The following is a 24,451-nucleotide window of genomic DNA, read 5'->3' as shown; positions in this document are numbered from 1 at the left end:
CCATTGCCAGTGGGAAGCAGCTCTAGTGGTGATGGCCCCGTGCATTGTGCTGGGAGTTTGGAGGTCTCGGGAGCCTCCTAAGAGAGGCACCTCTGATTTCTGCCACAGCCAGGGGGTCCGAGGCTCCAGCACAGCCGTGACTTGCCCAGCACCACAAAGTTGGCCAGGAATGAAAGCCAGCGTCTTCCACCAACAGCGGCCCAGGACACGCTTCCAGGGGGGCCCAGCTCTCGCCCTGTCTCCTGCACCCCTCCCCACAGGCTCCTTCCAGAGTTCCTGGGGGCGCCTGTAGCCGTCTGATGAGTTGATCCCACCCGCCCTGGTGCTGACGTGTGGCCCCTCTACCTTCCACTGATCCTATCAGAAAGGATTTTGCAGGCAAAGAGTTCCACCCTCCCTCCCCCCTCCCCTCCCCCCCCCCCCCCCCCCCCCCCCCCCCCCCCCCCCCGCAGCCTGGCTGGCCGGTGAGACACCAGGATGCGCCAGGGCCCGGCCCTCAGGGAGCGGCAGAGGCCAGCTCACTCCTGTATGTGTCACCCACGCTCAGATCTTTCTGGTAAGTCACGGCCACAGCTTCCTGGTATACAACCTCCAGAGCCAGGAAGAGATCATGAGTGGGGAGTCGCCTCTGCCACCTCCTGGCTGTGTGACCTTCACCAGTAACTCAACCACTCTGGGCCTCGTGTGTCTGGTCTGTACCGACACAGACAGCGAGGCCCAGCCCACGGTGCTGTGACAAAGCTCTGGAAGATGCCGGGTGCTCGGAAAATGTCTTCCCTCCCCATCCACCCCCAGGAGTCCTAGCAGAGCCATCTGTCCCGGGGCCGGCACAGATGGGTCCTGTGCCTCCCAACCCGCTGTCCTGCTGAGTCCACGCGCTCCAGCGGCGAGGCCAGCACTGGTTTGTCCAGCTCAGAAGCAGCAACGGTGGTCACGAGCCTCCCAATGCAGTGTCTGGGACCCTGGCCGGGTTCCAACGTTGGATTAGAAAGGAGCGGGTAGATTAGGAAAACTACAGCCCAGAACCAAATAATCAGCAGGGCTGAAGGAGTAGACACGTAGGTGGACGGACAGGCAGGAAGCGCCTTCCTGAGAACGGAGGATAGACAAACAAGCCCTGCGGCCTGTTACACAAGGCTGAGTGCGGAGACAGGGAGAGGAGGCCCCGGGCAGCCCTTCGCAGATTCACAGCAGCCGAGTCTCCCGCACTGACTTGCCCCCAGGCCACTGGATAATACCCGAGGAAATTTGAGCAGCCCTGCCAGGGCCTCACACAGGGCCAAATCACCCATCGACGCTCCCTCAAGATGATCAGAAGCGCCCGACACTGGTGGTACACCTGCAGTCCCAGCTACTCAGGAGGCTGAGATCAGTTGATCATGGTTCAGTTAACCACAGAAACAAAACAAAAAGCAAAACAACAACTGTGGCTCAAGTGGTAGAGCACCAGCCTTGAGCAACAAGAAGCTCAAGGACAGTAGCCAGGCCCTGAGTTCAAGGCCCCCAGGACTGGCAACAAAAAAAAAAAAAGAGGGGGGGAAGGATTGGGACTGGGGGGGAGGGGGGAGGCTGGGAAGGGATGTGAAGGGTAAACAAAGGAGGAGGCTGCAATGCTTGGTAAGAAATGTACGCATTATCTTGCCCATGTAATTGTAACCCCTCTGTACAGTATGTTCTCAAATAAAATAGAATAAAAGATCAGAATCTTTTTACCCCATTGTAGCAAGGAGGACAGTACGAGAAGGGCTTAGTCTCCTTGTTACTTTTCACTGGAAGACACTGCACAGAGAGAGACCCACAGGACTTCCCATGCTGATCCACCAGCTAGGCTTCCCTACCGCATTTTCATTTATTGTAAGGACCCTGGGTCAATGATATACATTCTCCGGACAGAGAAGCAGGGTACACGTCATTTCAAGGTGCACAACCACATCCAAACAAGCGTCTCCCCATGCTCCTCCAGAATGATTGCTCACTTGCTGTCCGGGCAGGTAAGCCATGACCTGCTGGCACCATTTCCACAGGTGCTACCAGAAACTGTGTTCAATTCATCCAACTGGAACCAATTTAGAGGCCGTCCATGAAGGGCAGCTGTCGGAGGGGCCCGGCTGGTCTGCCTGCTCATCCAGTGTTCCAAGACCAGGTGACAGGGACAGCCCCCTGCCACCAAAGCACAGCTCTGCAAACCAACAAGGCTCGGAGTTGCTGTTCTAAGGCAAGTGGAGTTCTGACCCATGACTTCCTCCGGTGTACGGCCTTCCAAACACCGAGGCCCGCTCGCTCTCAATGCTCTCACATAAAGGGGTATTCTGAAGCGCTCTGGCTCCCAAAGCCCAAAACCAGAGACAGGGGGACCTCTGCACCCCAAGTAACCTTGTGGCCTCAAGCCAAGGCCTCCCAGCTCAGCTGCCTACAGCGGACGGTAAGGATCCTTGAAAGCTCCGGTTCCCAGGCGTTTCCCGCGCTGGGCTCTGGTTAAATCCCGGCTCTGCCACTTCCCTGGGCACTTGAACTTTCTGTGCCTGCAGTAACAAAGGTAGTTGAGGGTCATGTTGAAGTTGTTACAGGGTTTTGAGCAGGACCTTATCCACAGGGACCATCTGGGATGTATCGGCTATCATCCCAAATGCCCAGACTCTGAGGGGTCCTCACAGCGTCTTCTCTGACCACATCCAAAAGGCTCTATTTCCCTCACCCCCTGCCACGTGCCACCGAGCACCCTCCTCCTCCTCCCTGCCCCGCTCCAGTGAGGACGGGCCTTCTTCCCCAAGAACCAACAGTGGCCAACAGTGCTGATTGAAATTAAACACAGGCTGTGTCCCCGCACAGCCTCTTTCCAGGTGTGAATATGTGGTGGCCTCCCTGCCTCAGTCTCCTCAACTATAAGAGGAGGAGTAACACGACCGGCCATGCCAGGCTAAGGACGGAACCCACGACACAGCCCGGCCCGGCGCACAGGGGAGGCCGCAGGACCTGGCGGGGCTGGGCACCGCGGGCCGTTCCTGGGTGCACCTCAGCATCTGAGGCCTTTGCCTTGGCCACGGGCCCAGCACCACAGAAACTCGAATGACACCAGCTCGGCCCTTCTGACGGCACCAACCCTCTCGAAGCCCAGCGGGGCAGGTGCTGCTGTGCCCATTGTCCCAAGGGGCAAGCGAGGCCCGCCATGCGGTGCACTTCACATCGACACAGTCTCAGAACAAAAGGCTCTGCTTGTCAAACCAAAATGAACAAGGATGCAGGGGGGAGTCCAGGGGTCCTGGGTTTACTCAGGCCACGCCAGGGCAGGGGTCCTAAGAGAGGATCTAAAGCTCAACACAGAAATTCTGCCAGGGAGACACTGGAAGCTTCCACTGGTGACAGTTCAAGATAGAGAAGCCCCCTCTGGGCGAAGCCCAGTGGCCCTGGAGGGCAGCCAGGATGCCCACCTCCAGGAGCCTTGGGGGCTGGAGCTGGGCGGTGCAGAGTGGGCATGGAGAGTGGGTGGGTGGCCCCAGGCCCCCGCCCCGTGCGTGAGGACCTCGGGGACCCCCTGGGCAGGGCCGCCAGGCCCCTGCCCCCTGCGTGAGGACCTGCTGCCAGCTCTGCCAGCTCCCCACACGTGGCACCGAGGGAAGCCACCCACTCTTGGTTTCCATGGGAACCCCCTTGAAATAACCCCACCGTGAGGCTGTCACACTTCCCTCAGCACAGCCACGGGGCGCGGGGGGGGGGGGGGGGGGGGGGGAGGGAGGGGGGAGGGTGTGCTGGGGGAGGCGGTGGAGCGGGCAGGCGCTCACCGCCCCCGAGATCCTCACCCGGGCCCCATCGCAGGGTCCCGCCAAGGCCTGGGGAGCTGCCCTTCCTCCTCCTCTGCTTTAGGGGGTGCAAAGAGACAGCTTCCATGGCCAAATCATGGAAAAGAGGAAATCTCAGCACGTCTTAGAACACCCATCTGTCTGTGTGCGAGAGCGATCCACACCGGCCCAGCAAAGCCCAGCTGCGGGGACACAGCCCAGCCCCAACCTCCTAGACTCAGCCTCCCTTCACCAGCTTCTGGATCTCTCTGCTCCACTTAACTAAGGGACCAGTGAGACAGGACAGGGCCGATCCTGCGGCCTGAATCACTGAGGCAGGAACGGGTCAAGGTCAACCAGCAGCTTCCCACTCAGGGGGCAGACGAGGGGCTCCAGGGCATTCTCCCAGAAGGAAGGCTGATGGACATGCTCAGGGGATGGACATGCACAAAGGGACCCACACACACACCTGATGACACCAGCCACAAGCAGGATGTCCACTGTGGGGGTCTCCCTCAGATATACCGCACCCTGAGCAGGGCAAGAACCTACTTCCTCTATAAGACACACCCCAAAGGCGTGCCGGGCCTGCTCCTTCCCCACAGCCCCCCACAGCGCCTCAGAGAGCCGGCCATCTCCACTGTCCCAGTGAAAGAACTGCTCCTCCCTGCCCTCAGCCTGGCGCCCAGGACAGGGCACCCCGAGAACCCACAGCTTGCATTTGTAACCACGGAAGCAGCTCCCTGCCTAAGTGAGCACCGAGAGAGCCGCTGTGAAGGCCCGTGGCCTCAGCCACGTCCCCACCCAGTGAGTGGCATGGCGCGCATCACAGACAGGTGCCAGAGATCCCTAGGCCCTCCTCACTAGGAATCCAGAAACACAAGGACGACAGCCTAACCCTCCTGCCCCCATCCTGAAAGTTCTGGAAAGCAGGTGCCCCTCCCCCGCCAGGGCTGCTCCAGGTGGCCTGGGTCCTCTCCCCTCACACCTGGTGAGATACGAGTTCCAGAGCCCCACCAGTGCTGGGGGGTCTCCCAGGGGACCTGTCCAGCCTGGGGGGCTTTGGGCCCCAGGCCTCCAGGATCTCCCCCACTCTCCTGGCGGGGAATGCAAGTTTTCTGTAGCAGAAAATTTGGCACTGGGAGACACAAGGCATGGTGGGAAGGCTCCTGCTCTGGTATCAGCCAGGAGGTAGGGGCTGAACCCCAACTCTTCTGGCCCCGGGAGCTGTGAGGTCTTGAGTGGAGGTGTGGACTCTGGGGCCTCCACCCCCACCTACCCCCGTCTTTGGGGAGCAACAGCCAGCAGCAGCAGCAGCAGGTAGCTGTAAGGACCAGGACCCGACTGGTCCAGCATCCGGCTGCGGTCCAGAGCTTGCTCTGCTTCCACAACTACAAACACCTGCAGCCCTCCTGTGCAAGGAGACAAGGCAGGCCTTTCCACCTCCAGCTGGGGCCCTCCCGCCTCTCCTGCTCCGTCCTTTCCAAGACAGCTCCCACACCTGGAAGGGGCTCACACGAAGGCAGGATCGTCAGTCTCCCATTCCACACAGAGGGCCCTCAGACCCCCTTCCTTCTTCAGAGGACGCTGCGACCTTGGGAGCCTACAGAGGTCCCATTCTTCCTGCATTCTGTCTCTCCATAGCCTAACACAGCAGGCTGAGAGTCCAGTGCAAATGAATTCATCCTTCCAGCCACCCAGGCTGGCAAGCGGCCCCTGCACTCTGCCCCAGATCCAACTCTCCCTAGCCCACCACTGGCCCATCTGGTCCACTCTGGAGACTCCTTGGGACATAGATCCTGTGAACCACAGCCACAGCCTCTAGAAGGTTCTGACACATGGCGTGTGCTCACCCAAGGGCAGACTGTATGGATGGCTGGAAATGAAGAGACCCAGGGCCACGTGCAGGCCCCCATGGCCATCTCCAAACCTATAGGGCCCCACCCAGCCATGACCCCCAACGACACCCACCTTCTCCTTGGGACAGCCCCCCCCCACCCAGTGCCTGCTACGCTGCCATGCTCCTCTCCTGTGGCTGGCACTTTCTAGATGGTTCCCTTTATCGCCGGTGGGGGCGGGGCAGCAGGCAGGGCCTGGGTTATAAATCCAGCCAAGCCTGTTTTATGGAGAAGATGCTGCACTGCCCCTAGGTTTTTATAGCTGCCTGTTTACAAAGACAAAGCATAATTAATTCTCAGCCTCCTGGGTCGGGGTAGCCAGAGAGGAGGAGGACAAAGGAAAGCTCAGGTCAGCCCCTTTACTCTCCTCCTCGGAAGGACTGGGTAGGCAGGGCTGTGCGTGGTCAATGATACCCCAGAGTCTGAAACCAGGAGGGAGGGATCAAGAGAGGGAGGGAGGGAAGGTGGGAAGCAAGGAGGGAGGACTGTTATCACCCAGACATGCCAAGGCTCCAGCCTGACCCTGCGACTCCAAAGCCTGGACGCGCAGTGGTCCTCTAAGGCCCTGGCACGAGGCTTGTGCGGGCTCTGCGCTGTAGGATTTCCAGGAAGGCGGTCACCCACAGCCAGCACGGGCACTGTGGCCTTCCTGTGGACACCACACTCTGGGCTGGCCACGGCCGGGGCCACTCTCCCAGCCCTGAGCCTCTGCAGGGTCCCGTCCCAACGGCACACTGCAGTCCACCCCTGGCTGGTGCGGGAGAGGCGGGATGGGGTGCGTCCGAGGTGAGGGCCCTTCCGCCTGGTACTGCTGCCCAGCGTAACAGCGGGCCTGTGTGGAGACCTTGCGGAGCAGCTGGGCATCTCCGTTTGCCCGTCTGACCTCAAGAGGACATTCTTGTCCCTGATTTGCAGCTGAAGGGCGGATGGCACTGCTGGGGAAACAGAGTCACGCCGACTGAGCGGCAGAGCCCTCCCAGGGTCCTCCACCTGCGCAGGACAAACAGCAGCAAGGAAGTGAGGGTGGGGGACCCTGGAGAGGATGGTGTGAGGTTGGAGGAATGCCAACGTGATGAGGTCAGCAGAGATAACCCTCACCCCCCTGGCCTGGGGGGACCCCAGGCAGGTCCACGCAGGGCGGACACGCGGGGGAAGGGGGGCACAGCGCGGCCCCCGCTGCCCAGCAGGGCCCAATCGCCAGGACTGGAGCAGTTTCCGGTAAAATGCTTGCGTAAGGCCAAGCAGAGGAGCGGATGGAGAGGTCGGCGTGTCCTTCTTGGCACCGCGCTGCACCAGCCCAGCCCAGCTCACCTGTCCCTGCGCTGTGAGCTCACCACGGGGTCCTGGCTTCATTCCACCCCAGCCACCATCGCCTGAAGACCCCAACCCTGCAGGGGAGGTGCGAGCGGGGTGAGGACAGGTGCCACCCCCCCAAAAAAAATGCACACCTCCAGTCTAATCTGCCCCTTGGGAGAGGCTTTGCCACTGGCCTCCTTTTCTGTGTGTTAACAAGAATTAAGGGTGCTCTGTGAACAGGGGGACTGGTATAGAGAAGATCAGGAAGACAAGACCGGGCACAGCTCAGGAGATTCAAGATGGGGTGGGGGGCGGGGGCAGGGGAACCCAAGGTCAGAAAGAAACCAAATGGCTCATGGCTGAGGCCAGGCCATCTGTGGCAGGCTGTACTTCCCAGGGAGAGACCCCAGCACTAACAGTGACCCCATCTGCTGTGGTACAGGACACTCACAGGCAGAGCCCAACTCTGCTTCCAGCCCAGCGCCTGAGACTCACTCGAGATGAAGGATGATGGCAAACTGGGGGGGTGGGGGGGGAGGGAGGAGGTGCAAGGGAAGGGTGAGACCATCCAAACCGAGAAACGTATTCATCGCCTGACTTACAGAATGGTGGCCTCTCTACACCTTAACAGTAACAAGAAAACGAGATTTCCAAAAAGATGGTGATGGCACATGAGAGCCAGATGGTCATCATGGGAAGTCCAGTTGCCGTCTATCAGGTCCAAATGTCCTGAGGAGGACGGGGTACCCCCCAGCAGACATGAGGTGTGGGCTAGACCATCTCGTCTCCTCCCCCCCCCCACCCCACTGAGGGACTGGCCAGCCGCAAGCATCAAAGCCAGGCTCCTCAGGGCCCCTGTGGCACAGAAGACCAGACCCACCCACGTCCTGCCCAACCCCGGCCCACACAGGGGAGAGCGTGCGGCCTGCAGTACTGGCGGAGCCCGGGGCTTTGGCATTCTGGTCCTTCCTTCCAGATCACAGCAGTTCTCAGAGTGACAGGGCCGTGGGACTCAGCCTCCCTGAGGCTCTGTTTCCCTGACCCGAGGGTCAGCCGCACCCCTGCGCATCCCAGAGCGGGGAGGGCGTACCTGCACCCTTGCACCTCCCAGAGGAGGCACAAAGTTCTGCTGAGATCTGGCCCGTTCTTCCACAGCAACAAGTGGTGGCATCCTGCCTCATCTCCACTTTACGATTACCCACAACCACCTTCACCTGTGTACCAGGATCACCTGTGTACCAGGATCACCTGTGTACCAGGTGAAGCCTGCACAGGAGTGCTCATGAGCATTCCTCCCTCCCAACCCAGCCTGTGCCCCACCCAGAGCCGGCCAGCCGCCAGCCCCCAGCCCCCACACACTGGGGCTTCCACAGCAGGAGAGATCGAGGCCGGTGCGCTGGCCGTAATCAACAGAGGACTCCAGACTGCATCAGACACAAGGACTTAGGGTTGTATAAAAGAAAAAAAAAATGGCCCCAAATTTTGTCCTATTTAAACTTTAGCTTAGTAGACAACGTGATATTTAAACTTTTATTCTACCCCTTTAAAACAAAACTAAAACAGGGCTGGGAAGTTGGCTCAGTGGTAGAACGCTTGCCTTGCATGCCTGAGGCCCTGGGTTCGATTCCTCAGCACCACCAAAAAGAAAAAAACCTGGAAGTGGCACTGTGATTCAAGTGGTAGAGCGCTAGCATTGAGCTAAAGAGCTGAAGGACAGCGCCCAGGCCCAGAGTTCAGGCCCCACGACCGGACCCAAAAAAAAAAGAACACAAAGAAAACTAAAACACTCCAACCCTTCGCTGCGAATCAGTGGCTCACACCTGTAATTCTGGCCACTTGAGAAGCGGAGGTCATGAGAATCAAGTTTCCGGGCCAGGAAAAGCCCACACTCCATCTCAACAGAAAGAAGCGGGGTGTGGTGGCGCATACATGCCTGCCGTGCCAGCTGCCGTGAGAAGGAAGAAAAAATAGGAGGATCAAGGTCCAGGGACACACCTGGGCAGGAAATGAGACAATCTCAAACATAATTAATGCAAAACAGGCTGAGGCATGTCCCAGCAATAGAACACCCGCCTAGCAACCATGAGACCCAGAAAAAACTCAGCCTTCCCACCAAGTCCTGCTAGAGAGCCACACCCGAGGAAAGGCAGGCAAATGGACAATCACAAGGATGCTCATATATCTTAAAACACCAAGAGTTGGGGACGGCTGGGGTCCTACAGGAGGGGAAAGCTTCCGCACCCTCCACTCTCCCAGCCTCATGCCCTCATATTTAATAAACCAGGCCCCTCTGCTCCCACACCAGGGGCTCCGGCCGCCCCGCGGTCCCTATCCACACCTGCTCTTCTCTCCACTCGAAAGTCCCAACCCCTTCTGCATCTCTCTCCTCCCCACTCGGAACTCTCCAGACCTCTGGTCATCCTCCATGGCCTCTTCCTTTCCAGCCTGGGAAAGTTCCACCGCACGCCTGCCCGGGGACCCAAGACCCATGAATAAATACCCCAGCAGCCCTGACACGCCAGCCGGTTCTCACACCTGTGCCATTCAACGTCCCTCCTGCCTGGACCGCCTCTGCCCTGCTCCCCCCTTCACGCTCCCCTGCCCCAAACCTCCCACTAGCACCCAGTGCTGTTCAGCGCCTGCCCCAGCCTGAGCTTCTCTGACCACCTGCTCCCAGGCCGCCCGCTGTATTATTCCCTTATCACACTGGATTATGGCCACGTGTTTGTCTCCCTGGTTCTAGAAGTTCCATGGCGGAGGGCTGCACCCTATTCCTCCTTCCCACAGCCCTCTACTCAGCCCATATCCACCACAGATAACACCAATTGGATGATTGAACCCACGTGTGGCTCTTGAATGGATCATTATCTCTATACATGATGGAATATTACGCAGTGCATGATATGAGTGCATGATCATAGTGGGGAATGTTTCCAGTTTGTTTTGTGCTCTAAAAAAAAAAAAAAGACATAAAATTACATTACAGCCAACGCTTGATGCTCACACCTGTAATCCTTGAACAAAAATTGTTCAGGGATAGCGCCCAAGCCCAGAGTTCAAGCCTGATGTCCAACCAAAAACAAAAACAAACAAGAGCAAAAAACAAAACACACACACACACACAACACACACTACATTAGAATCTGGGGGGGGGGGGGGTTGGACAGACACACGCAACGTGGTCTGTGGGGGGGTTAGACGGACACACGCAACGTGGGAATGACGGTTCCATGGTGGCAAAACCAAGGATACGGATCCACTCCGTTGTACCTTCTGCATTTTCAAGTGTTTCTCTATGGAAGTAACGTGGAAGAATGAATATGCCTCCTCGGGAGGAGCACCTGAACACGTGCTCGGCTGGGCTCCACCCCTCAGGAGGAGCACCTGAACACCAGCCCAGCCCGGCTCAGCTCGGCTCGGCTCGGCTCGGCTCGGCTGGGCTGGGCTGGGCTCGGCCCGGCCCAGCCCAGCCCAGCCCGGCCCAGCCCGGCTCAGCCCAGCTCTGCTCACCTCACTTCTGAGGGTGACGCTCTGGATGTGCGCTGATGGAGTTTATTTTTACAGCCTCCATAAGAGCCTTGCCTCTCCGAGGGGCTGTAGACTATTCACGGGTGTTTTTACCACCTCTCACTTCAAGGGCTGCCGAAGAAGCTGCCGCAGAGGTTCAGCCGCCGACACCTCCACGGGTCCACTCGGCACACAGATGGTCCCCAAGCCCTCAGGCTGGCTGGGGTCTGTCCAGGGGACACAGGGAGGAGGAAGAGTCCCTCCCGTGACCCGGGGGCTGCCAGGGGCCGTCCGACACCCCTCCCTCCAGAGGTGTCCCTGCGGCCTCCCAGCTGGCTTCCTGCTCTGCCCGGGGAGGCAGTGACTCAGCCACAGGCAGGTGAGGCCGCCCAGCGCTCTCGCCAATCAGCGTGGAAATGTACAGCTGTCCTGGGACAAGGTATTACACACCCTCACGGACCGTTACACGCGCCCGGGGAACCGCAGCAGGCTCTGAGTGGCGGTCTAGCTAGGAGCCCGGCGTTGAAAACGCAACCGAGGGACAGATGAGAAGCGGGGTGCTTTCTCCCTCTGTGGAAGGGGCCTGGTCAGAGTCGGGCGGACGGCGCGGGCCTCTGCCTGCCGCGATCCTTCCCAGGTGGGGACAGCCCCGGCCGGTGCAGGGAGACTTGTCTTCGTAAGTTCGGACCAGGGTCCGAGACTTCATCCTCCATGTCCAACGCGGCAGCAGCTCCAGCTGCCTCTCCCCCACCCTTCACCCACAGCCGCCCCGTTCCCAGTAAAGGGCTGGCCCACTCCACACAGCAGCTCCTTGCCTATCTTGGAGTCTCTGGAGGGCAGCTTCTCTATTTCCAACAGCTCCCATTTCTTCCACATCCGACTTACACCCAATTTTGTTTTCTGTACTGAGGGTTGAACTCCAGGCCTCACATTTGCTAAGCAGGCACTCTACCACTTGAGCCCTCAGACCTTTTGCTTTTTGTTTCTTTTTCTTTTCTTTTGTCGGTCATGGGGCTTGAACTCTGGGCTTGGGCGCTGTTCCTCAGCTCTTCAGCTCAAGGTGAGCGCTCTACCACTTAAGCTACAATGCCACTTCCGGTTTTCTAGTGGTTTATTGGAGATAAGAGTCTCACAGACTTTCCTGCCTGGGCTGGCTTTGAACCTCGATCCTCAGATCTCAGCCTCCTGAGTAGCTAGGATTACAGGCGTGAGCCACCAGCACCCAGCAGTACAGCAAAATGTTAAAGCAGTTGAAGGAAGGAAGGGCTGGACTCGAAACAATTCAACATATTGTTGTCTACATATTTAAAAGGTTTCCATGAAACCTTTTCAGAAATTGCTTAAAGAAATCCACTTTCATTCTACTTCCGTGTCGTGCACACACTGTCTCACTGAGTCATGGTGGAGAGCCCGGAGGTTCCCATCGCTTTGTCTGCCCATGGGAACGCAGCTCAGAGGCGGCAGGCGCTTGGAAGGCACATGCTGGGCGCCCAGGCCAGGGGCCGGCCTCCAGAGCCCAGGGTCTCAGACAGGAGCAGATGTGGAAGGACAGGCGGCCAGGGAGCCAGGCCCACCCACAGGGGCTGGAGTTGGTCAGCGATCCCATCTCCGCTTGGGGCAGCACACGCTGCCCAGCAGGACTTGTGGGAGCCTTTGTTCTGCCTCAATGGGTCATTCAGCCGGGGCCCTGGAAGACAACAGCCCACTGTGGAAGGGTCCTGGGTGGCACTGTGGCCGCCAGGTGTGTCCCGCCCTGGGGAGCTCCCAAGAGGGGCTCAGGTGCCGCCAGGGCGGGGGGGGGGGGGGTCTGTCACTGTCCGAGCTGTGGCTGCTCCACCCACTGCATCCGCATGGACCCTGAACTCCCGCTCAGGGGGTTCCTGAAGTGCCACATTTCGAATCCTTGTTTCCAGAAGAACTCTCGCTGCTGTGTCCACCCTGTGATGAGGGTGTCCTCTGAAGAGGGCAGGGGGCAGGGTGAGCGTGGCTGGCCCTGACACCCTCCGAGGCCTCGGGAAGGATCCCAGGGGAGCGCGTCCCAGGTGCTGCGGGCCCTGGCGGCTGCCCAGCATACGCTGCGGATCTGAGGCTCCTCCCTGCCTTGCTCGCTCCTCCTTCCTCCAGCTGTCCCTGGCTGGCGCCTCCTCGCCTCCCCTGCTCCTCCTGCCGTGCTGGCCACTCAGGGGTGTCCCTCTCCAGATGTCCTGCTCTGTCCTCTGGATGCCGGGGGACTTCCAGGCCGCAGAGCCATTTTCTCCTTTCTCGTTCAGCTCTCGTTCCCCCAGCCGTGGTGGCCAGGGCCTCCTCTGGGTCTCACACATAGTGGACAGTCCAGGAGTGTTTGTCGAGTGACCAAGAGAAGGTCACGACCTCGATCTTCAGCTCTGAACATCAAGGGTGGGGCTGTAATCCTCAACTAAACAAATGAGAAGAGCACTCAACCTCATTGCTATTCGGACAGGGATTTAAAAAAATCTCCTCTATGACATTAGCAAAGGTCAAATAAATCAGACCACCTCATGCTGTCAGCATGTGGCTAAAGCAGAGGAATTTTCTGGAGAATGGCTTGGCAGTACATGTCAAGAATAAAAGTGCTGGGGGCTGGGAAAGTGGCTCAGTGGTAGAGTGCTTGCCTTGCATGCATGAGGCCCTGGGTTCGATTCCTCAGCACCACATATGCAAAAAGAAAAAAAGCCGGAAGTGGTGCTGTGGCTCAAGTGGTAGAGCACTAGCCTTGAGCTGAAGAGCTGAGGGACAGCGCCCAGGCCAAGAGTTCAGGCCCCATGACCGGACCCAAAAAAAAAAAAAGAATAAAAGTGCTGGGCACTCATGCCTGTAATCCTAGCTACGCAGAAGGCTGAGATCTGAGAATCATGGTTCAAAGCCAGCCAGGGCAGGAAAGCCCATGAGACTCTTATCTCCAATAAACCACTAGAAAAACCAGACGTGGTGCTGTGGCTCAAGCGGTAGAGTGCTCACCTTGAGCTGAAGAGCGCAGGACAGCGCCTAAGCCCAGAGTTTAAGCCCCACGACTGATCAAAATAATAAGAGTGTGTATGGTTTTCACCTAAAATTGTGCATACAAAGCTCTCTTTAAGAATACCATTCCAGGGGCTGGGAAGGTGGCTCAGTGGTAGAGTGCTTACCTTGCATGCCTGAGACCCTGGGTTCGATTCCTCAGCACCACATAAACAAAAAGAAAAAAAGCCAGAAGTGGCGCTGTGGCTCAAGTGGTAGAGCGCTAGCCTTGAGCTGAAGAGCTGAGGGACAGCGCCCAGGCCCAGAGTTCAGGCCCCACGTCCGGACCCCCCCCCAAAAAAAAGAATACCATTCCAAACATAAGGAGAGGGGTACAACGATGGTTATAAAGGCTACAGAACTAAGGACAGGACAGAGGCCACTAGGTAACCTCCTCCCTTTGAGGGCATGTGAATCCAAAATGGGAAACACAGGAAGATAAGCCAGGCACCCCCACCCCAACCCTGCCTTCGCGGAGAGGACAGTATGAAGTCTGATCTCTAAAAGTAGATCCCAGATCCCCTCCCTGCCAGGCAGAACAGCCCAGGAGAACCACGGCCCCTGGTCCCAGTGGGTGGACAAGAACAGTTAACACTCTGACCTCACCCAATCGGGGGATGTGCCCAATGGAAGACAGGCTTTCCCAGCTTCCACCAATCATAGACACCAAGAGGGAGAGGGAGGGGCCAAGGAATCCAACTCCCAGAATTCTATCCTTGTACCACACAGGAAAGCAATGTGAACGCATACAGAGCAGGGCGAAATGCCACTCTGAGGTCTAACACACAGAACGTTCTCACATCTTCCGTCGCCGCCACGCTGCATTTGGCTGCTACTCTACAGTCAGTCTGGATACCCAGGAAGCCAAAGGGTGCATTCGGTGTGTGATTTTCATGGCTCGTTCTTTGTGCAGTTCCAATTTTAAATGCAGCGGTGAGCGGCTCACTGAGATGCAATCGGTACTTCACACACGCACTCCACTCTTAGCAGAGCAGCTGCAAGGGTGCAGGAAAGTGACTCAATTATTACTCAGAACTCATTCACTTCTGCATATGCATGCACACACACATCTACCCACTGTCTGCCTCCTGGAGAGGGGTGGGGAAGGCCGAAGGATGGAGAAGAGGAACTGTGGGCAAGGCGCCTCCCTGACCTGTCTCCTCATGTCCAGTCTAGGAGAGTGGACTCGGTAAGGCTTAGATACCTTGAGACAGAAGTGTGCCGTTGCTTTGAACACGAGATCCAGACTCAGGAGAGAGGGCAAAAAAGCCAAGAGTGAGCAACAAGGCCACTAAGTTCAAGCCCCAGTACTGGCACGCATGTGCACATGCACACACACACACACACACACACACACACACACACACAATCTCAAGATGGCAATATCAGAGCTTGAACCCAAGCACAAGTCCAGAGTGTGGGCGTCTATCAGACACCCCAGGGTGCCCAGTGCAAGGTGCCAGGTGACATCCTGAGTCAGAAAAGCAGCTTTGACATTGCTTATGTAAAGAGATGACAGCTTTGATTAAACACAGACATGGGCATTACAAAAAGACTGGAAGGAAAAATCGCAAACTGCCAGCAGGGTCGATCCGTGCGGCCTGGATGAGCAGCGAGCGGCTCCCTTTCCCTCTCACCTCCTGCCGCCCCCTGCAAAGCCCCAGCAGGTCCCCAGCCAGGCTGCCACTTTCCAAGGCCTACAACACCTCCTACCAAATGTCCCTTAAAGCTCTTGAAGCTTTAAGGACAGAAAAAAAAGCCATAGCAAGTAAAAATAGCCAGGAGACGATGTGGAAATGTTTTATTAGAACCTGATTCCTCACCTCCAGACACGAAACATGAGCAGCACTGCGTGACTGCCACCGGCTTCGGGTCGGGCTGATTAAAAGCAAGCGATGAGCCGGAGCTGGTGGCTCACGCCTGTAATCCTAGCTACTCAGGAGGCTGAGATCTGAGGATCGCGGTTCAAAGCCAGCCCGGGCAGGAGAGACCGTGAGACTCCTATCTCCAATAAACCACCAGAAAACCGGAAGTGGCGCTGTAGCTCAAGTGGTAGAGCACTCGCCTTGAGCTGAACAGCTGAGGGACAGCGCCCAGGCCCAGAGTTCAAGTCCCACGACCGACAAAAAAAAAAAAAAAGCGAGCGATGCCAGTTACCTGTGGGTGGGGACAGGAATGGGACAGCGGCAACAACCTTGACCTGTGTAAACTGCAGTGACCCCACAGCCTTTGCTCATGGAGCCCATGATGACCCAGCACAAGGGACTGACACTGCCGGCCTGAGGCCCAAAGGTGCTGGGGTCTGAGGAAGGGCGCCCGGCAGGCCCGGCCTCCGCCCGGCCTCCCCCCTGCCCAAGAAGCTCAAGGAAAGGATGGTCAGGGCACTGGCAAAGGGCACACAGAGCCCTGCGGTCCTGCAGCAAAGGCTGGCGGGGTCCCTCTCTCCCTCTGGGCTGTAAGTCTCTACCGTTCCTCCTCCCACCCAGCCTCAGTTTCTCTGTAAGGGTCGGGGGTGGGGGCAGGAGGTGGGCACACGAGGTGTGTTCTGAGGGCTCGTCTAGCCTGCGTCCCTAGGAAGCAGACACACCCTGAATGACACTTACAAAGGACCGCGTGGACTGAAGAGCTAGCAGCCCTCGTTCCCGCTGATGGGGACTTCCCACTGCACCTGAGAGGACCGTGGGGCTCAGAGCCCAGGCCACCAGCAGAGACAGCACCGGAACCCAGGTCTTGGGGGGGGTCTCTCCTTTGCCACCTCCACAGGACCAGGGCGGAGAACCCAGAGGTCAGCAACTCTGACTTGAGTGAAATAAGAGAAAAGAGAGAGGGTTCTGACAGCAGGAAGCTAACGGCCCTCTCGGTTCTCCCTAGCTTGAGTGGTGCAGTGGAGGCCGCCCCCTGGGTCCCCTGACAAGGCCGGGGGGTGTGTGCACCAAGGAGGCATGCCAGCTCTTGAAACCAGAAACCCAGAATGGAGCGGACATCAGGACAGGCGGCCTCCATGGCCTTCAGTTCTCCCTCACTCTCTACCTGGCTGCCAACAACAGCATCTGAGGATTTGCTTCCTCCTGGTACCAAGATGGCTGCCAACAACCACAAAGATTCCTTTTTTTTTTTGTCAGTTATGGGGCTTGAACTCTGGGCCTGGGCACTGTCCCTCAGCTCTTCACCTCAAGGCAAGCGCTCTACCACTTAAGCCATAGCCACTTCCAGGTTTTGGTGGTTTATTGGTGATAAGAGTCTCACAGATTTCCCTGCCCAGGCTAGCTTTGTTGTTATTTTGTTTTTTATCAGTCATGGGGCTGGACGCTGTCCCTGAGCTCTTCAGCTCAAGGCTAGTGCTCTACCAGTTGAGCCATAGTGCCACTTCCAGCTTTTTCTGCTTATGTGGTACTAAGGAATCGAACCCAGGGCCTCATGCATGCAAGGCAAGCACTGTACCGCTGAGCCACCTTCCCGGCCCCCCAGGCTGGCTTTGAACCACCATCCTCAGGTCTCAGCCTCCTGAGAAGCTAGGATGGCAGGCGCAAGCCACCAGCGCCCAGCTTTTGGATTCCATGTTCTTATCCCCAGAAAGAGACCTATTTCCTGCAGCTTTCTTGACTTTCCACTCTACCTCCAGAACTGACTTCCACTTCCACTCTGGAAGCAGCTGCTGCCAGGGACACCCACCCTGGGATGGATCTGGCTGTTCACGTTCACACACCCAGGCATCTTCCTGGGAGCTACAGGTGTGCGGCACTGGGGGAGGGGAGCTTGGGTGTTGGGGAGATCAGTGATGACACCATTCCAAAGGTCAGGTGTCCACTGCATGCAAGCCCCCTCCCTCACAACAGCCCCTCTCAGCCTGCATTAGAGAGTCACAGCACACACACACACACACACACACACACACACACACACGCGCACGCAAGGTCGGCAGGGACCCCTGGGTGCCTGGGAGCCCTAGCCAGACGAGAGAAGCAGGCGTGGCCAAGAGGCCGTGGCTGAGCTGCCTCAGGGAGGGGGCGCTGTGCCTGGGTGCTCCCACAGAGACGGGGCCACTCCGCACCATGCCTCTGCAACCTCTGCCAGGTCCCCCAGACTGAGAGCCTGCAGTAGAGCGGCCTCTCCCTGCCGTGGGTCAGCACCCAGCAGGACATACATAGAAAACGGCCCAGGGAAGGATGGGTAGATGGGCTTTGTCGGCCCAGCCACACCTAACATCCCTTAACTCGCTCTAAAGCGAAGTCCTGGGCCTGCAGCACAGGAGAGCAACGCCAGGAGGATCCTCTGGAGACATCCGACAGCCTTCCCAGCAGCTCCCAACCCTGGGTCCCCTTTCTCTAAGGCTTAGGGTCCCCACTGTTCTAGGAGCTTCTATGTCACTGGTTGTCCCTGCACCCCAAGTTCTTTGTGCCCAACAGTCATGGCAACCAAATCAAATCAACTGATCTCAGCTATGAGCAGGCACACACACACACACACACACACACACACACACACACACACACACACACAAATCCATTGCTCTCATTCATACCCATGTGTAAATAACTAACAAACTTTTCTCAAGATATTTAGCATTGTACCAGACTCATGAACTCCACTGCCAAACATGGTGACACCGGACAGGCAAGAGGTTCAAGGGGAAAGACAGAGCCCCGAGACCAGGAAGCAAATGGTGTACGAGGGGCAGGAAGTGGATCAGAACAGCTGGGGTGGGCCCAAACATCAGGCAGATGGGACTCGAATCCCTGAGTCTTTCTCAAACGGAGCCTAAGCATCCGCTACTCATCTTTCATGGAGCTCCGCCAGCTACAAGGCAGAACAGAACGGGGCCCTTTAGTAAACGCCAACAACAAGCTAAATGCTATGCCGGCAGCTTTCTATATCAGGACCATCTCTGGCCATCTCACCGTCATTACTATTTCTGCCTTTAAAGGGAGAAAATGAAGCTCAGAAAGGCTCCATCACGTCTCAGGTCACACAGCGGGTAGGAAGTGAGAATAGAATTTGAACACGAGTCTGAGCCTGGGCACGTCTGAGCACTCCCCACTGGGCTGGCTGCCAGCAGGCAGCGGTGTGAGGTCTGCTGTCATTTAGAGGAGACTGCAATCCTCCTTCCATCCTAAAAGTACCAGCTGGCCCCCTCTTCTTCTCCAGACCCTGCCCTTCCTGAGGGCACCCCATCCCCCACTGTGTCTGAGCCATGGGCAGGACTGGAAAGGACAAGCTGTGGACAAAGTTGGAAAAAGGCTACGTGGGGCCGTGCATGTGACCGCAGGACACAGTAGGCACTGAGTGCAGCCTTCTGTGTGGCCCACACTGTGGGCCACCTTGTATGTGGCATGGGCGTACAGCAGGTGCTGTATGAGGTCTTGGGTGCCGTGTAAGACTCTGAGTGTTGCCCTGCACTTAGTAGGTGTCACGTGAGGCCTTGCATGTGGCCCTGACACATAGCAGGTGCTCTGTGAGGCCGGGTATGTGGCCCCAGCACACAGTAGGCACTATGGGAGACTTGGAGAGTGGCTTCCCCCCATACACACACACACACACACACACACACACACACACAGAGCAGATGCTCTGTAAGGCCTTGTGTGCGGTGGTCCTGGCACATAGTAGGTGCTCACAACCTTTAACAGCTCACAGTTCCAAGGACACCACGCAGGGTAGTCTTATTTACATCCATTATACACATGAGGGAAACTGAGGCAGGTGAAAAGAGAAAAATACACATACAGATTTCTTGCCTGCCCAAAGGCAGGGGATCTATGTCCAGTCCCGGGCCTCACACAAGGCCTAGCTGTGCAAATGGTCAGACATCAGCAGGTGCTGAATGAAGAAGGGAAACTGAGGAAGATGGGAGCAGAAAGAGTGCACGCTGTGCTTCTTAGGCTTATTACACAACAGCCCGAGGACAAGCATGGAGCCCGATGTAGGGCTGAGGAAAAGAAGGCTTCCTCCAGGAAGCCCCCAGAGCCCGCCAGGCCGGGCAGGAAGCCGGGTCCCCCCTCCCCCGACCCCCGCAGCCGCCGAGGCCTGGGGGACCCGGGGCTCGCGACCCTGCCTCGGCCCCACGGTGACAAAGGACGCGGAGCCCCGGGGCCTCCCGAAGCCGGTCCGGGGCCCCGCCGCCCGCGGCCGTGACTCAGCGTTCTCCCCGCGCGGGGGGCGCACGCCGTGGGCACCGGCACCGCCGCGGGCACCCGCGGGCCGGCGGCCGGCCGCCCTCGGCCTCGTTTCCGGCGGAGGCCGGGCGCCCCGCGGGGTCAGGTCCGCCCTCACCTGGGGCCGCCCCCAGCCCCGAGCGTCCCCGTCCCGCGCCCCGGAAGTTGCTGCGCTCCGCGGGGTTCGGACCCCACGCCACCGCCCGGTGGAGGCCGGGCTGGCGGGACCCGGGGAGGGGGCGGCGTGCGCCCCTTCGGGGGGGACACCCCGAAGGCCCGGCGCCCCAACCCCCGCCCGCGCGCGCAGGGACCCCGACCCCACGGGCTCCCCTTCCCCGGGTGGGGGGGCGTCCCTCTGCGTTTCCACAGACTGAGCAGCCTAGAAGATTCTGCGGGCCCCGGGCAGGGCAGACATGGCGAAGGCCCGGCCTGTGAAGCGTCGCGGTCCCGGGGCTCTGTGCCGCAGGCCGGCCTCGGAGACCGGGAGTCGCCCGGCGGGCGGCGCGGAGGAGGGCGGCGCGGAGGGGGGCGGGCGGCGCGGGGGAGGGCGGGCGGGCGGGCCGCGGGGGCCCGGGCCCGGGTCGGGGTGCGGCGGGGCGGGGCGGGGCGGGGCGGGGGGGACACGACACACAGCGCGCGGTCCAAACCTTCGGAGGGCACTCGGTGCGACGGCATCCCCGCGCCGCGGCCGGCCGGAGCGGGCCTCGGGCAGCACTACGTTACCTTCAGTCACATAGCTGTGGTCCCGCAGGAAGCTGTGGTTAATTTTCCGCGCGTCCGTGTCCTCGCCCATTGAAGGCCGTGCCCGGTGCCCCGGGCATGCCCGGCCGCCGCACAGCGAAGCAATCCGCAGAGGTCGCGCCGGGCGCGCGGGCCATGCCGCCGCAGCCTAGCAGGGGCGCGGGCCGCCGGGGCCCCGGGGAGCGGGCATCGCCGCCGGGCAGCGGGGAGGGGCGGCGGGGACGGTCGGGGGCGGCCGCGGGAGGCGGGCGCCGCGGTCAGGCGAGCGCGCGGCGTGCGGGCGGCGGCCGCGGGTGCGGGCGGGCCGGGGCCCGGGCGCGCATTCCGGCCGATCGGTGCGCGCTGCGTCCGTGCGCCGGCGGCGGCGGGCGGCGGCGGGGGCCCCGGTGCCGTGCGCCTCGGCGGCGGCGGGCGGCGGCGGCGGCGGCGAGGGGACGCGCGCGGCGCTGCGCTGCGCTGCGCCGAGCGAGCCGGGGCCGAGCCGGGCTGCGCGGGCTCCGAGCTGGCCCCTCCCTCGCGCCGCCCGCGCCGCCCCCGCGCCCGCCGCGCCCGCCGCGCCCCGCCGGCCCGCCGCGCCCGCAGGTGGAGCCGGCGCCCCGGCCCCCCGCCCCGCCGCGCCCCCCGCCCCGCCGCGCCCCCGCACCTACGATGCCGCGGTGCGCCCGGGGAGGGGGAACCCGGACCGCCGGCTTGGGGGAAGGGGGCGGAGGAGCCGCGGGGTGGGGAGTGTCCTTGGGGGTCCCCGGGAGGAAGAGACGCGCGGGGGGCACTCGTAGGGCGAAGGCGGCTGCCCGCAGCCTAGCTGGGCGGAAGGCAGCTACGCCAAGGGCTGGGGGAAGAAGGGGGGTACCTGAAAATGGAACACTTGGGGGACACGGGGAGGAGAACAGTGGCTCCTTTTCCTGGTAGGAAAGGGGACTGGGTCCACAGGTTCGAGGGGCCTCCTTGAGCACCCAGCCGGGCCTAGGTGAAGTTGGGGAGCAGCACCCTACTCTGGAGAAACTGGGTGAGCTGGCCTCCCCCAGGCAGAGCCCTGGATTCTCTCTTGCTCCCCGCCCCCCACTTCTCCCATTCCCCCAGAGGTGAGATGTAGCTTTGGACACTAGAGTTGGGAGGACCCCAAAGACAGCCCCGCCCTCAGATCCCCTCCCAGACCACCCCAAGCCGGGAAGAAGCTCGGCTACCTCTCCCCTTTCCTTCCCGCCCGCCTCCCTCACTCCCTCACCCTTCCTCCTCTCCTCTCCCCCTCCCTCCCGTCATTGGTGTGTCCCCCAGATCGCCCACAGGCCGCCCTGAAACCCACAGGTCCCCAAAACTCCTTGTCCCCTCTGTCAAGCTGCCCCTCCCCCTCTCATGATAAGTCTTGGGTCCCCCTGCGGGGGACACGGGGATTCGGAGGCGAGGATCCAGGCCTTCCTCTGCACTCAGCAAGCTTCTCCATCTCCAAAGGAAGGGAGAGGCGCTTCACCTGGCCTTGGAGGGGCCGAGGCAGTGGGGTCGCTGAGACCCCAGGGCCCCAGCACCCACCCAGGGGGCCGAGCGCCGGGCTCACCTGGCTCAGCAGTTCCTTAGTGCTCCGCTCACCTCTTTTCTCCATTGGTTTTGAGTTCCAGGCACCCCACCCCCACCCCCAGGGCAGTAAAGGCAGAGTGCAGAGGTGTTGGGACAGGGAAGAAGGGTGAAGGTTTCTGTCTGTGGAGCATGAAGGGGTGGCCATGGCCACCGCTGGACTTCCCAGTGTGGATGTGAGAGGAGAAGGCCCCGCCTCTGCCCAGGCCCTGCAGGGTGTGAGGCTGCTCTGTCCACACCTCTCAGGAGAATGCACCCCGAAGGCTGACAGGGTGTGGGAGGGGTCTGGGGCCAGCAGGACCTCTGTGTAAAATGGACTTAAGATCGGTTCCATGGGACCACTGAGGCCAGTTAACTCTAGCCGGAGCGTGGCCTCGGGGTAAATACTGTCACCATGCGAAGCCACACTCTTCCCCACACTCTTCCGCAGGCCTGCCCTATCCTGGATCTTGGGGAGATTCCCACACCCACCTGATGCTGGTTAGCCTCACCAGCTGAGCTTTCCTAGACCACCCAGAAACACCTTGCTGGCCTGAACCATGCAGGGAGCCCAGGGCTCAGCAGCAGCCCCCTGTGCTCCCACAGTGTCCCATCAAGGCCATCCCGCTGTGTCCCCATTCTCCAGAGCCCACACTACCAGGGCCAGGGCCCCTTCAGCCTCCTGCCTGCCACCTGCACCCAACCAAGATGGAACCAGCTGCCACTCCAGAGGGAGCCTGACCCTGGACCTGCACCCCAGTCCCTCTCTTAAGGACACTCCCATCTTTCATGTGTTTACAAGTGAGTCCCACAGGGTAGATCTCCTACCAGTGTGAAATGAACAGTCTAAAGTGACCACACACTGGCAGGGGCTGGGTAGATGCAGGGGTGAGGGAGAAGGTCATGTGGGTGAGCACACACTGGCAGGGGCTGGGCATATGTAGGGGTGAGGGAGAAGGTCATGTGTGTGACCACACACTGGCAGGGGCTGGGTAGATGCAGGGGTGAGGGAGGAAGGTCATGTGTGTGAGCACACACTGGCAGGTGTTAGGCGGATGCAGGGGTGAGGGAGAAGGTCATGTGGGTGAGCACACACTGGCAGGTGTTAGGTGGATGCAGGGGTGAGGGAGAAGGTCATGTGGGTGAGCACACACTGGCAGGTGTTAGGTGGATGCAGGGGTGAGGGAGGAAGGTCATGTGTGTGAGCACACACTGGCAGGTGTTAGGTGGATGCAGGGGTGAGGGAGGAAGGTCATGTGGGTGAGCACACACTGGCAGGTGTTAGGTGGATGTAGGGGTGAGGGAGGAAGGTCATGTGTGTGAGCACACACTGGCAGGTGTTAGGTGGATGCAGGGGTGAGGGAGAAGGTCATGTGGGTGAGCACACACTGGCAGGGGCTGGGCAGATGCAGGGGTGAGGGAGAAGGTCATGTGTGTGAGCACACACTGGCAGGGGCTGGGTGGATGCAGGGGTGAGGGAGAAGGTCATGTGGGTGAGCACACACTGGCAGGGGCTGGGCGGATGCAGGGGTGAGGGAGAAGGCCATGTGGGTGAGCACACACTGGCAGGGGCTGGGTGGATGCAGGGGTGAGGGAGAAGGTCATGTGGGTGAGCACACACTGGCAGGTGTTAGGTGGATGCAGGGGTGAGGGAGAAGGTCATGTGGGTGAGCACACACTGGCAGGGGCTGGGTGGATGCAGGGGTGAGGGAGAAGGTCATGTGGGTGAGCACACACTGGCAGGTGTTAGGCGGATGCAGGGGTGAGGGAGAAGGTCATCTGGGTGAGCACACACTGGCAGGTGTTAGGTGGATGCAGGGGTGAGGGAGAAGGTCATCTGGGTGAGCACACACTGGCAGGAGCTGGGCGGATGCAGGGGTGAGGGAGAAGGTCATGTGGGTGAGCACACACTGGCAGGTGTTAGGTGGATGCAGGGGTGAGGGAGAAGGTCATGTGGGTGAGCACACACTGGCAGGTGTTAGGTGGATGCAGGGGTGAGGGAGAAGGTCATGTGGGTGAGCACACACTGGCAGGTGTTAGGTGGATGCAGGGGTGAGGGAGAAGGTCGTGTGTGAGCACACTGGCAGGTGTTAGGCGGATGCAGGGGTGAGGGAGAAGGTCATGTGTGTGAGCACACACTGGCAGGGGCTGGGCATATGCAGGGGTGAGGGAGAAGGTCATGTGTGTGAGCACACACTGGCAGGTGTTAGGTGGATGCAGGGGTGAGGGAGGAAGGTCATGTGTGTGAGCACACTGGCAGGTGTTAGGCGGATGCAGGGGTGAGGGAGAAGGTCATGTGTGTGAGCACACACTGGCAGGGGCTGGGCGTATGCAGGGGTGAGGGAGAAGGTCATGTGTGTGAGCACACACTGGCAGGTGTTAGGTGGATGCAGGGGTGAGGGAGGAAGGTCATGTGTGTGAGCACACTGGCAGGTGTTAGGCGGATGCAGGGGTGAGGGAGAAGGTCATGTGTGTGAGCACACTGGCAGGTGTTAGGAGGATGCAGGGGTGAGGG

General features: G+C 59.8%; 1 protein-coding gene across 1 annotated transcript in view; it reads right to left on the bottom strand.

The window, feature by feature from the left end:
* Ppp2r2c (protein phosphatase 2 regulatory subunit Bgamma) overlaps positions 1-20,718 on the bottom strand; it is a 61,776-nt gene extending 41,058 nt beyond the window's left edge. Inside the window, exon 1 of the mRNA XM_042670283.1 lies at positions 20,371-20,718. Within this exon, the coding sequence (XP_042526217.1) occupies positions 20,371-20,440 (70 nt within the window). The 5' untranslated portion in view covers positions 20,441-20,718. The remainder of the gene's footprint in view (positions 1-20,370) is intronic.
* Positions 20,719-24,451: the final 3,733 nt, after the last annotated feature.

Source organism: Dipodomys spectabilis, unplaced genomic scaffold (assembly GCF_019054845.1).
Source record: "Dipodomys spectabilis isolate Male_0828 unplaced genomic scaffold, ASM1905484v1 ptg000532l, whole genome shotgun sequence".
Classification (NCBI taxonomy): domain Eukaryota; kingdom Metazoa; phylum Chordata; class Mammalia; order Rodentia; family Heteromyidae; genus Dipodomys; species Dipodomys spectabilis.
The sequence above is the reverse complement of the archived record's forward strand: the minus strand, read 5'-3'. Positions and strand labels throughout refer to the sequence as shown.